Consider the following 14,113-nt stretch of genomic DNA (forward strand, 5'->3'; position numbering starts at 1 on the left):
TAATATATCATGTCAAAGACTTCAAACAGCTATTAGAAATTAGACTTCTATCATATCCTGAAGGCCAATCAGAACGATATATCTGAATTCGATTTGAAAATCCAATCTGCATCCAAACCCGTACGTTCTCGTATCCGTCTCTAATCCATCTCCCTCTAGGTTTAGGTACTTAATTTCCACACGCGTCCACTTCCTCTGGCTATATAAAAATAAGTAAAGAGACCAGCTTGATTCTAATTAAGTTTGACGGTGGCCAGAGAAGGGATCGATAATGGCGTCAGGCGGCATCAAGCGATTCTACCGACAGAGCAAGAAGGAGAACAAGAAGAACAAGAACAAGAAAGACGGCGTCACCAAACCCAAGCCCTCCTCCAGGAAGACGCAGAAACCCACAGGTACTCCCGACTCCTGTTTGTTTTCCATATATTAATTCCTTCACGATAAATAAATAACAATTAATTATTGTGATGCGCCGCCCACCTATATATGCACACACACACACACACACATGCATGATGGACCACGATCGATCAGATGATGATGATGAACAATGCGAGTACGACGAAGTGGAGTCGAAGCTTCGGAAGTTTGACATGGACATGAGGTATGGGCCCTGCGTTGGACTCACCCGCCTCCAGCGCTGGGAGCGCGCCTCCGCCATGGGCCTCAACCCTCCTGCTGACCTCCTCGTCCACCTCTCTCAACCTGGGAACAACCCTTCGCTTAACCTTCACTGTCTCTGGAGTAGCCGACTCTAGATACATCTCGTCCTCTGCTTAGCTTTTGATTCTCGTAGTAAATTATATTTGCACATATATATATATAATTGTAAGTTATTGGTATCACATGTGTGAGATTCGTAGAAAATTAGATCATACGTGGGAGGGAGCGGGAGCAAATCTGAGCGAGGGTGCCCGAGTCACAACACGCACACGTTTGGCTTTGGCCTTTGTGCATGCAAGCCAATGAGAGCTAATTAATCTTTGCTAAGCTTGAACCAGTTAAACAATCAGCTTCCGGACCGAAAGAGAGCCTAACGACGGCCCATTTATGTGACGGTCGATTCCAAGTCCATCTAAATAACGAATATCCTCGTTCCACTTCGAAGATTGGCCCCTTCCATTCCAATCGGGGCGGGCGGCTCTTAAAAATTATTAATTTTTATTACTACCCTTGCTACAATCTCGGGAAAAGGAAAAAAATAAAATAAAATAAACAATATCGGAGGGGCATGGGGAGGGGCAGGCGGCCATCTATTATGCTGAAGGGGTTTCCTTTGCGGTTCCTCCGTCCTCCCCGCCTCCCCGCATCCAAGCCCATTTCCCAGTAAGTAATCCTTCTCCAACCCCATTCTCTTATTAGCTTCTCCTTGTCTGCCAAATGTACTCTCTCTCTCTCTCTCTCTCTCTCTCTCTCTCCACCTCTCTCCTGGATGAGATTTCACATCGAAGTTTCTTGCCTCTCTCTTCTTTCTTTATAGTCTTTATACGCTGTGAACTTCATCTCCATTGACTGATTCTATCGATCGAAGATTTCCTGATAGATACTTTGGTTCCTTTTTCCTCTTCGACAACCTTTGTCGGATTCTCTTATTGCTTGATCTGGAAAGTTGTCAAGTAATGATTTATTTATGAATTCGAATGTCTGATGTTTTTGAGCAGTCAACAACATGAATTAGATACGCTCCTATATGAGAAATATCAAAGTTATATGTGTCTATTTTGTTGGAAAAATCGTGATTTAAACATGACTTTTTTACAAACTTTGAGATTAGTACTTCAATATTGCATATTCACTTATTAAAATCTATGAAGGGGAAGTAAATGAAAATTGACTTTAAATGGCTATCATGGTAATAAAAATAGAACGAAGTGTGTTTAGGACCGCATCGAATATTTAAAAATTGTTGGTAGAATATATAATTTGCTTTAAACTTGTGCATAACACATAGCCGTTGAACAAATGTACATAACGTGTTTTGTTCATTATAATATATCATGCTGGTTTTCTCCCCTCTTTTCGGGGATGGTAATGGCAATGGGCCTCATCAAAGATTAATTTGATTTTACTTTAACAAACAAAGTGGTCTCTTCTGATTTTGTGCTTACAACGCCATGACTTTATGCAAACATTTCATGATATTTCCAATTAGATTTCTGAATCCATGAAATAGAGGATTTATTCATATAATTAGAAGAAATTTAAATACTATAAGACTTTTTTCTTTTAATGGGTTTCTAGGATTTGCAAGATCAACATGAGTGTGATGGCACAGTCTATCTCCCCAAAGTTCATCTCTTTGGAAAAAGGAAGACATGCAGCAGAAAGCATTTGCACTGGTACTCATATGCACATATTGTTTTGTTAAACAAACTGTAGTAGAAATTACACTCTCATCTAACTATCAATCTTTTTGTTTTTGCCTCTTAGCTGCAATTTCCATATATTGGTTTGTTATGGTTATAAGTTGTACCTAATTTCCATGACCGTCAATGAGATTGTCAATAAAACTATTGAACAAATTATTCGATAATTCCTTCAGAGTTTATGAATTCCAGTAAGCTCAAAACATTGGGTGTTTCATGCATCAAGTCGTCTATAAAATTTATCTTCTAGTTTTATCATAATCCCTGTGTAAGATCTTGTAGACTTGTTTACTTTGAGGTTTTGTCTTATTTATGCTTCCTTGTATAATATATCATATCTGCGATTTAGAGCTTTATAATTTATCTTTACAAAAGGAAATCTAATATTAGTACATAAAATGTGTCTAGACTCTTGATGTGGCTAGATTTGATTACATCCTAGATATCATAGTTTTCAAATTCTAGCTGTTTTAAATTTGCTTGGAACATATGTCAAGTTTCTGTTAACAGAATAAGCATCTGCATGAACTTTTGCAATGTGACTGAAGTAACATGAAAAGAAAATTGATTAGCTCAATTCCAAGGTTCACTATTCATATTCTCCGGTTAGAACTTAGAGCTTAGAGGTTCACTATCCCTAGTCGATAATGAGCTTAATCAGATACAATGACTAATTTTGCTCCTCATCAGAAGTAATATGCAGTCTCATGTGTATTGCCATTGCATACTTCTATTGATCGAAGAACAAGCTTCTTCCATTATTTGGTCTTGGTTTATGGCCTTTTTCACTTCATCTTTTTCTGCAGTAGGCCAAATCCTGTTAAAAAGTCTCCTTTTGAATTTTGATCGATTGCCAATAAGTTGCTATAAACAAAAATATATACAACATTAGAGATAAGATTTTAATGGAGCGAACAGTTTATTCTAATTCCAAACTATTAATTCATTAATGCTAATGACATTTTCGAGAGGTCTCTTATGTGTTTAGACTTTGATTCTGATACTAAATTGCTTCTAGGTTTCAGATTTCGGCTTGTCTCCTATAATATCTTAGCCCAGGTATGCTTGTTCTTTTCTCAAAAACATTGTTGCTTCAATTGCACATTTTAGTGACACTGCATGCTCCATAATTTGGTTACTGAAAATTTGTAATTAGTTATTGATAATTATTAGACATTTTACTTTATTAGAATGCATTCGAAAAACTTAAGCTGTTTGGAGATCAGTGGATCTTCTTCTTTTTACCCTTTAACTTTCCAACTTGGAGGATGAAAAGTTTAGGCTGGTAACTTTTTGTTTCTTTCTTAGATGGACAACATTTGCTAGTCAACATTGTGTTTTCTAACTTTCTGTTATATCTTTTCTTTGCATGCAATGGATGAATCTGTTCTGATTATATATTGAACCTGAATAAATTATGGCGTGAGAAATGCTAAGATATCACTATCTTACATATGCAGGTTTATGTGAAGAGTTCCTCCTTCCCCCACTCTCCCTCATCCTGTCTCAAGTAATCCTTTAGTTCTTTTGTATTATATGTTCAACTAATACATATATAGGTCCCGTTTGTAGATATTTGAACCTTCTTAGTTCTATGGGTTCGAGTGAATAGCTAGATTAATAAATAGAACTTCTGCTAGAACACGAGATTATTCATGCAATTTCAACTTATTCGTAGTTTATCTTATTACTTTCATGAGCTTATTTCTATTGCCTTTGTTTCATAAATATTGGCTGTACAGGTGGAAATCTCGTTCACAAGCTATTTTGGCAGATCTTAAGAATATTGATGCTGACTTCCTCTGCATACAGGTCTTACACTCTTACTTCATTTATGATTACATATTTCGATATAAATTTCCTTATCCCCTGGCTTTTCTCTCGCAATAATCATTTCCTGTGCTATGTCATGCTGGTAATTAGAATGTTTAAATTAAATAGTTTGAACATGCTGAAGGAAACTCTGTTTTGCTTCTCTTACACAATGGCAAATTCCTATAGAGTTCTGTTTGTGGAGCCACTTTATTGTTTATATTAATAAGAAAATAGTTGTAGTGGTACTTTGGTTTGTCATGTTAAATTCTTGTTTTTAGTGATTTAGCATATTGACTTGATTTTTTAGTGGTTCTCCAGTTCATTGTGCAAACTGACTTGCAATGTTTTTCTAGTCTTGTACTCGTCTTTAGTACTTTTTTTTGTTTAAGGTACTTGATCTATCTAACAGAGGATTTCTTTTTCACTATTCCTACTTATGAGAAATAATACTTCATCCTAGGAACTTGATGAATATGATAGATTCTACAAGAAAATTATGGAAAGCTTTGGGTATTCAAGTCTTTATATTCAAAGAACCGGGGAGAAACGTGATGGATGTGGAATTTTTTACAAGTCAAGAAGGTATAAGAAATTAAGAACTCTTTCGTTTCATTATCATGCTGGGTTTTGCAAATAATCTATGCTGTTGTCCTTAAAGATGGAGCAAATGTTGGTCCCAGGGCTTAGGCATGTTACTTTTACTGTTTGCCTGTTAGGTTATCTTGTTTTTCTTGTTAAATTTTGTTTGTATAAAATTTCAGTGTTAAATTTTGGATATTTCTGTAACATGGCATGCATTCTTTGGAATAAATACTAAACACATGGTTTCCTCAACAAACAAAAATAATGCAGCTCCTAATATGAGACTACTAACAGCATTGTTTAACTACCTGAGGATGGGTGAGTGCTATCTCCTAATGATCTTTAGCAAGGAAAAATGTATACGAGCTTGTATAGCTAGATGTCTTGTTTTGGCAGAATCAAATATATTTAAAATCAAATATTCACTCCGTATCTGTTTGGACTCACTTATATACCTTTTGCATGTAAAGTTTATTGCTTGAGGAACCTTTACCCTTTCTGTTTACTGTGCTAATAGTTTGTCTCATCGCACTTTAATTCATTTGTTGCTTTATTTTGCAGTGCAGAAGTGGTCTTAACGGAGGAAGTACATTACAATGACCTTGTAGACTTTCTTGAACTAAAAAATGGCTTAACTGATAATGAAGATGGCACAGAAAATAATCACACATCTGAGGACGCATCAATAAAGGGTAATTAGTTTATTATATGAGATTCTTTTTTTTTGGTGCAAGTCTCGTCTATATAAGCTATTGTTCAAAACCTTTAAGGGATCTTTTTGTTGTAATATGGGACATGATAAAAGAAAAGTGCATACCTTGAGATGCACTTTTTATTTCCTTTTTCTTTTATCATTGACCAACCATACAGAGTGTTAATTTTTAGGCCATTCTTTGGGCATCGGATGCTCGTAGATTATTATGGCACACTGCAGTAATATGGACAAAGACGAGAATAAAAATTTCTGAATGTTCTTTTGGATTAAAGAGATCATAATGAATCAAGTCCCAAAAGTTTTATCGGAACAATCATGACGCTGGAGATAGTTATTAGGCGGCCCCTTGATTCTTTTGTGCTTCTTAATGTGCTATACTACTATACAGTATATATAGATCTGAGGATCATTCTTAGGCCCCAAAGCTACGGTCCATATAGGTTTAAGAGGAAAATTGCCACTTCTTTTTCTCTGCTCTTCATTACTTTAAGTATTCTGCAATTGCATGTTTGTTGGCTCTTACTATGCAGTTTTTCATATGGGTCACTAGAATATGTTGCCTTTGCATCCTCTATTTTTACCAAATCCATTGTTTGATTCACCGTTTCTTAATATGTTTTGTTCTTATTTGTATGTCAGCGTATTGATCATCAAACATATAATCGACTTTCAGATTTGCCTGAAAAGAGAAATAACTTTAGACACGGAGATCCAAATGATCCACGTGTGAGACTGAAGCGCGACTGTGTGGGCCAGTTGGCAGCTTTTAAGCTTAATGATCCCTCTGGTCACCTCATTGTTGTGGCTAACACACACATTTATTGGTAAGTAAAATGATTACATTCTCATTAAGTACTTATCCTGTTAACGAGGGTATTACATGTTATTCAGTAAAGTGACTCTTATATTAGACTACTTAAAACCAGAAAGTAGCATTAATTCATAACCTTTCTCTTCATTTTACTATGCTTAGAACTTACACTGATCTCTTGAATTTCTTGTATCTTGTTCTTTGTCCTGGTATTGTAGGGATCCAGATTGGGCTGATGTAAAGCTAGCTCAGGCAAAGTATCTTGTATCAAGACTCTCGCAGTTCAAAGCTCTTGTTTCAGTTAAATTTAATTGTACACCTTCAGTGATTGTTGCAGGCGATTTCAACTCCACTCCAGGCGACGAGGTTTTTCTTTCTTTCTTTTCCCTCTCTTTTTCCTCAGATCTTTTTTATTTGCATTCCTTTAGGTTTCTGTAAAAGCTTTCAGTATTATCTGTATTTCTGAGCAATGACTGAGTGCTCTGTCATATGCAAGAGGAGTAAATGTTAGTATGGTATGTATGCATAGCATGAACCTCAAGACTCATGCTCAGAATTTCCCATTGCTATCTCTTGGTCAAGACCCTAAGTAACTTATTAGATAGTAGGGAAGTTCTCTTATCTGTTGTTTGGATCTGATCCAACTTTTCATTATCTAATTATCTCTTTCATATAGGACAAAAGATTTTTTTTTTTCCTAGAGCGGCTGAAGTAAAATCTGTGAGGCGTATCAGGTGTTTAGTTACCTCATTGGCATATCGATGCCATACCATGGAAGTGGTGCACTGTCCATGCTGCTGATACTTGATGCCTTGCACTGCTAATCAATGTATAGATTAGATGCTACACAATTAGAATGTGTGTGAGCTACACTGGAGTAATGAATTACTTGGAAATGGATTGCATTTTTCTTGGTGTATTTGCAGAATAGACAGGAATTGGTGTAGGTGAATAGTATCATAATATATGACCTTTCTGCATTCCTCGGGAAATATTTTACATAGCTTCCCTCTTCAACCTAGTGGCATTAATAATCAATATTGAAGTACATTAAGAGAATTATTAATGCCATCATTCCCTTTGGTAGGTCTATGTTACCAGCTTTTATCATTGACATTCTACATTCTTCTCATATTTCGGTTGCTTGGTTCTCTTTCTTCTTTCAAGCAAACATACACCAATTTAACAAGTCTCTCTAATATATGCTAATATCATTTTCAATCCCATTTGACAACTAATGTTGTTTAGCTGTCAATTCCAATAAAATGAACTTCAGAAGCATTGTAATTTGGTTGTGCTTTACAAGGCAACATGATACTTGCTAGATACAGATCCCTTTCTTACAGTCATTTCAATTATGCAAGCAATTCAGATTTCATACGATGAAAAGATAATCCTGAAACGTTCCAGCTTGTTGATGACATGCAGTCATTTTACCTGTATAATAGAAGTTACTTTGGTCACTTGTGAAGCATAGCATCCTGTTCAGCAACTCGATACTGGAGGAGCTCTATTTATGTAAAATAGTTCCTCTGTTAGAATATCTTTATCAATATGCGCTCTCTATCTCATGGGAAAATTATATGACATTGTGACTTGTTTGGTGTTGTCTCATTTTCCTTTTCCTTGTCTGAAAGTTTACATTTCCCCAGTTCAGATCTAACAATTTCATTCTTTCTAGGTCTATAAGTATCTTTTGTCAGCCAACTCCAACTCAGCAGGTGAGCCGCTTGTCAAATTGTGCAGTCTATATGCAACAAATGGAGGAGAGCCAATATTCACAAACTGCACTTCTGGTTTTACTGGAACACTCGATTATATTTTCCTGTCAGATAGCAGCTACATAAGGCCCGTCAGTTTACTTCATGTTCCAGGACCTGATTCTACTGATATTATTGGTGGGCTGCCTAACCACCATCATCCCAGTGACCATTTACCCATTGGTGGTGATTTTGAGGTTCTTAGTAATTATTAGTCTACAGTATCCTGAAGCAGCATATTTTTCGTTTTAAGAAGCTAAGGAAAGATAGATACTTGATGACATGCTTTGCACCTGCCTCATAAAAGAGATGGAACAATAAGCTAAATTAATGCAGTTGCTTTTTTCAGGACTATGATCTGACTTTGCACTCAGGTAAGTGCCATGATTAGTCTTTTCAGCTTTTCTATTTTCCTAATAGAAACTTCGTTCAATATTTTGGCAAATTCTAAACTATGAGAACTTCACAGGAAATCATGTCTGAGGACATGATTTACGGTGTCTTACTATGTTACTGGATATGATGTTTCCAGTGAACCTAACCAGTAGGATACAATATGAATGTCGGGGAGGAACCATCACAGATTAATGATAATCTTAGGCAGATTTTCTCCACTCTGTTTTTGTGATGTAAGTTTCAGTTAGCGTCCTGCCTAGTAAGTATTTATATGGGTTGGCTAGAGATATTAATTTGTCATGTAGCCTTTTCTTATACTTGTTCACCAATTTATGGCCTGCTATATTTTATGTTCATTATTGATACTTCAAATTTCTACTTCGATCTTCTTTTCTGGTCGTCCCCCCCCCCCCCCCCCCCCCCCCTATAGAACCCTTGATTTGAATCGGGTCAATTTGGCTGATGTTTTTAATGGTTTTTCACCTGGTAATAAGTTATGAGCTTATTTAAGAATTAATATGTAATAAGCTATGAGCTTATCAACCAGCTATCAAGTTTATAGTACTTGAGCTACAAGAGGATCATAATTGCAATAGGAAAGTTTACCAAGTTAATTGATCTCAAAGAAAGACTACTATATCTGCAGTTTATGTGTAACCATTGATTCTATTAGACAGTTGGTTTGCCTTAATTGGAACCGTCAGAATAGAGTTAAACTGGACCATGTCTTGAAAGTTAACTACCTGTCAACTCCTGTTGTAAATTGTAAAAGTATTATGCGCTGATAGTTAACTAGTCGTCCTGTTGTGGCAATTTGGAGAGCTAACTAGTTGAGCTCCTGTGCAAGCCATGGAGCTATATCTCTTCCGCCCACTTTGAAGCTATTTCCTGTTGGTTGAATAGCATAGCATCGCTGGCCCATTTACATGTGATGGCTTGATTTGTTTGCTTACTATGTCATTATCATTCACTTGCACTTTTTTCATATTTTCATTTACTTGTACTGACTACCTGTTCATTCATTCACTCACCGATCTGCCCACTTGATACCTAATTGCATTGAACAATAATATCGATACTCGTTATGTTTGCTTATTTCGTTGTTTTCATCCATTTGCAATCTTTTGTCTTTTCATTTACTACTTGTACTAGTACTATTCTTCCTTTCATTCTTTCTGATATTCCAAGTGAAGTAGTTATTATCCTGGGGAGCCCCTCCGAACCTACCACCTACCGACTTGATATCTAATTGCATTGAATGGTAATACGTTCGCACAAACCCAGATGAAACAGTAATGCAATTACTGAAAATGCTACTTCCGGTATTCTGCATTGTCTGTTCTGACGTCTGAGTATCTCGTTTGAATAATTCTATGCTACAAATATTTATGACGTGTCAATAATTTACCTATTGATAGTGATAATTATAAGATAAAGAGATAAACAATCTCATCTCACAGAATGTTTGTAAAGTATTTGTGGGCATATCCTCACTCTTTTTTCTTTTTTTTTGTATTTGAAGCATAAGATGCAAGCTAGGATCACTATGCACTATGCAACGGACCCAGAATATTCTGTTTTTCTCAGCTTAAAAAGCATATTGTTGTATGAACAAACCCCAGGGCACCACCAACGCCAATGATCGATCATATATATTACATGCATGTGTCGCGTAAACTCTAAATTATTTACTCGTCTCTGAAACCGTGTTGTCTTCATCGGATGGTCTGCCAAGCGATTGAGACAGCATTGGAATTGAGTTCGAGCCCAAGAAGTAATTGATGATGGGAGCTTTCACAAGTCACACTACTGGATCATGGTCCTGTACACTCAAAGGGCCTCTTCAATGTAAATGTGATAACTTAAATTAGACCTGTCCCCCATAAACAATAGTGTAATATCACACTGATTTTCTTCTAAAGAAAAAAATTTCTGATATTAATATCCCCCTGAACTATGGGAACTTGATGAATGAGATATTCTGTTTCCCTCTTCTTCTTCTTCTTTTTTTTTTTTCTTTTTTGTCTTTTCCCCTTGTCGACCATGCTGTCATTCTCCACTATTTAATAAATATTAATTTATCAAAATACTCTTTATTTTTATTTAGATCTGTGTAGTTGCTTTTTGTGGTTCTCTCTCTTTTTAGTTCTTATTTCTTCATCCCAAATAGACTTTTCCTTTCTCCTTCATCTACCATAAAGCTTCTATTCCCCCAAGGGCTTTCTTCTCTTTCAGTCTCCTTCAAAGCTTTAGACAAATTTGTGGATTAGTGGCCTCTAATACAATTTAACACAACATACTGACAGAGTGGGTAGGGGGAAGTTTGTAGTTACTGTGAAATAAATGCTGCAAAATTTCTTTCAAATTGAGCAAACCTAGAAGAGGATTCTTAGGTTGTAAATTTTAATGTTAATTTCAATAGATTAATTATATGTTAATCTAATATATCTATTAGGAACTATTTAAATCTATTTTTCACTCCAGAATTTTCAACTCTTATGGTTTTTCTTTTTTTGTTGCACCAATCTTTTTATATGTCCACGAAAAATTTCGATAAGGGACACAGGTTTTCGTGGTTAAAAGTCCTAGTCTAGTTGAGCGAGGTGAAAAAGAAATTGATAGCATGCGGTTTGAGAAACAAAAAACTATAAGAAGTTAATAAGAAATTGCATGGGAAGTGAAAAGTTACTTAGAGTTTTTTACATCGAAAACTCACTTGATTTTTGATTTGCCAAGATAGGGTTATTTTTTGTTTTAAGTTAATGTCACATAATTATGGGTAAAAATGGTTATTTGGTGTGGTCAGCTTATCAAATTTATAAGGTGTTAGTATTAGACCTTTTCTTTTTCTTTTTCTTTTTCTTTTTCTCCTTTAGGTTGTTTATATGATATTTCAGAAAATATAAGTGTAATATAATCTATTATGAGATGAAAATATAACAGAAGAACATGAGTTTCTCTTAGTATTCGGGCGTACGGTGCAACGGATAAAGTTAAAACGAGAGAGATTGTTGTTAACTTGCTGAATTTGAGAATTATAGGTGTATAAAATTACAAGGGAATTAAGAAGGCGGCTTATAACATCAGTCGGTTTCAGCATTATCAACCTATTAAATGCTTATATGTATGTAACTCTTTTCTTTTCTTTTCTTTTTAATCATGGACAAGGCCTACCTACCTAGCTTTCACCGAATGCACTTAATCACATATATAGATTTTACAACTTAGGCAGTACTCTATAAATTATTTTATTTTTTATTTTTTATTTTTTTTTTAAAAAAAAGCTACTAGTAGCCCGAATTTACAGCAAATAGATTCTAAATATTCTATATTTTCCCCTGCTCATAATGCATGTTATGGTAAAATAAAAACAAAATATAGAAAAATTAACCACCGGTGCCTGCAGCTGTTGAGTTTTTATTTATTTATTTATTATTATTCCCTCTAAATTTACCTTTTTATTTCGTTTTAAACTCTAATTTTACTTTCAGAAAATATTTATAAAAGGTTACGGGTACTTTTTGTTTATCAGAATTAATTCACTAGTTTATTTCTTTTCGCCAGTAGCTCTATAAATAAGTCATCATGCCATCAGCCACTACCTAAATTCAAAGGGATCAATGATGGCAATAGTGCTCTCCTTCCCCTCTTTTAGGATTTTTGACTCTTCTGCAAGTCCAAGTATTGGTGTTGGCAGATCAACTTCGTCGAGTACTCCGAAATTCCGCTATCATCGTCCTTCAGACTCTAGGTGAGCTGCTTCTTTTTTCCTCATCTCCTTTTGCTCTTGTTCTTCTCTTTGTTTATCTGTTTATCGAGAACTATTTCTCTGTTAAAACCCTCTATTGGCAGCCTAGAAGAGGATGGTGGAAACCATGTCCTTAAAAATGCTACAATCTAAAGTTGCCATGATGTAGAAATACAAGTCCTCAGGGAAATCCTTACTTATTCGTTCTATAATCTGAAGAAATATATACTTTCTGATGACAAATAGGAAAGTTGCTATTTATGCGAAAAAGCAGAGGGAATATTGTAGTGGATCCCTGCACCCAGAAAAGCTAGAAATCTTCCGCTCTTTAGAAGGATGGATGGAGGAAGACATCCTGACGCTGCTCAAACCTGTCGAGAAGTCGTGGCAACCTCAAGACTTGTTGCCGGACTCCTCATCGGAGGGTTTCTTTGAGGAGATCAAAGATATACGAGAGCGGGCCGCGGAGATCCCGGACGAGTACTACGTGTGCTTGGTCGGCAACATGATCACCGAGGAGGCCTTGCCGACGTACCAAAGTATACTCAATACATTTGATGGAGTTCGAGATGATACCGGAGCAAGCATGACACCCTGGGCCAGGTGGACGAGGAGGTGGTCGGCTGAGGAGAACAGACATGGCGACATCCTTAACAAGTATATGTACTTAAGCGGAAGGTTGGACATGAGGCAGATCGAGAAAACCATACAATATCTCATTGGGTCCGGAATGGTAGGTCTCATCTGAGACATGCATGAGGATTAATTTAAAGGACCTTTTTGTTTTTATCCTTGGAATGCATGCATAGATACATATATATATATATATATATATATAAAGTGAAAAAGTAATTTTTCCTTTTTAATTTTTTTCTGCTGTTGTTAGTTGTCCTAATTCGTAAGCCTTATTTTTAATTGTATTTTGTTGGATGGATCGTAAGATACTTCACACAGATAACAATCCGTATTGCGGCTTCGTCTATACTTCTTTTCAAGAAAGGGCCACCTTCATCTCCCATGGCAACACAGCAAGGCATGCCAAGGAACGAGGCGACAAAACGCTCGCGAAAATATGTGGTTTGATCGCCGCTGACGAGAAGCGCCACGAGTCGGCCTACACGAAGATCGTCGAGAAGCTATTCGAAATCGACCCGGACACCTCGATGCTGGCCTTCGCTGACATGATGAAGAAGAGGATCAAGATGCCCGCGCTTCTAATGTTCGACGGCAAGGATCACGACTTGTTTCACCACTACTCCTCTGTTGCGCAGAAGATTGGTATATACACGACCAAGGATTATGCTGACATACTGGAATTCTTTGTCAAGAGATGGAATGTGGAGAATCTGACAGGTTTGTCGAGTGAGGGGAAGCAAGCGCAGGATTATGTTTGTGGATTGCCTCAGAGGGTTAGGAAGATGGAAGCGAGAGCTCAGGAAAGGAGGACAAAACAGTGCTCATCTTTGGTCCCATTCAGTTGGATCTTTGACAGACAAGTCCTCGTGTAATAATACTAAGCGCTTTAAAGGTCCAAAGAACTACTACTTTTTTTCTTTTTGGTTTGTTGTGCTTGTGTTATGTGTGCTCTGATTTCTTGGAACTTTTTTTTTTCTTTTTTCTTTTGGGAGAGAGGGAATAAAAAAATAAAAAAAAATCTTTGGACTATGTATATGTAACATATTAATATTATTATTGAGTTCCCACACTCTGATGGGCGATGGCACTATCTTCATCTTGCTATTTTGTTCATCTTTCTATTATCAATAGTAAATGGGCCTTACTAGATATAAGTTCCATATATATATATATATATGTATAGTGGGATGCAGGCCCAAATGGCGGGGGGACAAGTTGAGTTGGGTCCGAGGTTGAGAATTAAAAAGGGCAAATTTAGGATATGGCACGCCAAGCAAAGGAATG

General features: G+C 36.3%; 3 protein-coding genes across 5 annotated transcripts; all 3 read left to right on the plus strand.

The window, feature by feature from the left end:
• Window positions 1-271: 271 nt before the first annotated feature.
• LOC140766777 (uncharacterized) lies at window positions 272-758 on the plus strand. Its single transcript, XM_073106415.1, has 2 exons — window positions 272-395; window positions 535-758. Exons 1-2 carry the CDS (start codon window positions 272-274, stop codon window positions 756-758), a joined length of 348 nt encoding a protein of 115 aa, XP_072962516.1.
• A 411-nt stretch (window positions 759-1,169) lies between these two features.
• LOC140766929 (carbon catabolite repressor protein 4 homolog 4) lies at window positions 1,170-10,438 on the plus strand. 3 transcript variants are annotated; one of them, XM_073106627.1, is made up of 12 exons: window positions 1,170-1,326; window positions 2,242-2,339; window positions 3,385-3,425; window positions 3,827-3,876; window positions 4,109-4,178; window positions 4,642-4,763; window positions 5,325-5,455; window positions 6,152-6,302; window positions 6,508-6,655; window positions 7,971-8,246; window positions 8,399-8,423; window positions 9,968-10,438. In XM_073106627.1, the coding sequence occupies exons 1-12, from the start codon at window positions 1,232-1,234 to the stop codon at window positions 9,970-9,972; spliced, it is 1,212 nt and encodes a 403-aa protein (XP_072962728.1). In that variant the 5' UTR covers window positions 1,170-1,231; the 3' UTR covers window positions 9,973-10,438. The 3 variants fall into 3 exon arrangements, with proteins under 3 accessions (XP_072962728.1, XP_072962727.1, XP_072962729.1); XM_073106626.1 differs by lacking the exon at window positions 9,968-10,438 and adding an exon at window positions 8,519-8,663; XM_073106628.1 differs by lacking the exons at window positions 3,385-3,425; window positions 9,968-10,438 and having other exon boundaries at window positions 1,188-1,326; window positions 8,399-8,663.
• On the plus strand, window positions 8,573-13,904 carry LOC140766930 (stearoyl-[acyl-carrier-protein] 9-desaturase 5, chloroplastic-like). Its single transcript, XM_073106629.1, has 4 exons — window positions 8,573-8,678; window positions 12,010-12,196; window positions 12,440-12,926; window positions 13,135-13,904. Exons 2-4 carry the CDS (start codon window positions 12,066-12,068, stop codon window positions 13,699-13,701), a joined length of 1,185 nt encoding a protein of 394 aa, XP_072962730.1. The 5' UTR covers window positions 8,573-8,678; window positions 12,010-12,065; the 3' UTR covers window positions 13,702-13,904.
• The last annotated feature ends 209 nt before the right edge of the window (window positions 13,905-14,113 follow it).

This window comes from Typha angustifolia, chromosome 9 (genome assembly GCF_048772165.1).
Source record: "Typha angustifolia cultivar Huaian chromosome 9, ASM4877216v1, whole genome shotgun sequence".
NCBI lineage: Eukaryota > Viridiplantae > Streptophyta > Magnoliopsida > Poales > Typhaceae > Typha > Typha angustifolia.

What these genes read in the sequence shown, in the direction of transcription:
- LOC140766929 (XM_073106626.1), top strand. Translation starts at nt 1,232, where the DNA reads ATGGGGAGGGGCAGGCGGCCATCTATTATGCTGAAGGGGTTTCCTTTG. An exon ending in TCTCCCTCATCCTGTCTCAA is followed by an intron (nt 3,877 to 4,108) that starts GTAATCCTTTAG and finishes TTGGCTGTACAG; the next exon opens with GTGGAAATCTCGTTCACAAG. An exon ending in ACTCCACTCCAGGCGACGAG is followed by an intron (nt 6,656 to 7,970) that starts GTTTTTCTTTCT and finishes CATTCTTTCTAG; the next exon opens with GTCTATAAGTATCTTTTGTC.
- LOC140766777 (XM_073106415.1), top strand. Translation starts at nt 272, where the DNA reads ATGGCGTCAGGCGGCATCAAGCGATTCTACCGACAGAGCAAGAAGGAG. An exon ending in GAAGACGCAGAAACCCACAG is followed by an intron (nt 396 to 534) that starts GTACTCCCGACT and finishes ACGATCGATCAG; the next exon opens with ATGATGATGATGAACAATGC.
- LOC140766930 (XM_073106629.1), top strand. Translation starts at nt 12,066, where the DNA reads ATGATGGCAATAGTGCTCTCCTTCCCCTCTTTTAGGATTTTTGACTCT. An exon ending in CATCGTCCTTCAGACTCTAG is followed by an intron (nt 12,197 to 12,439) that starts GTGAGCTGCTTC and finishes GATGACAAATAG; the next exon opens with GAAAGTTGCTATTTATGCGA. An exon ending in ATCTCATTGGGTCCGGAATG is followed by an intron (nt 12,927 to 13,134) that starts GTAGGTCTCATC and finishes ATGGATCGTAAG; the next exon opens with ATACTTCACACAGATAACAA.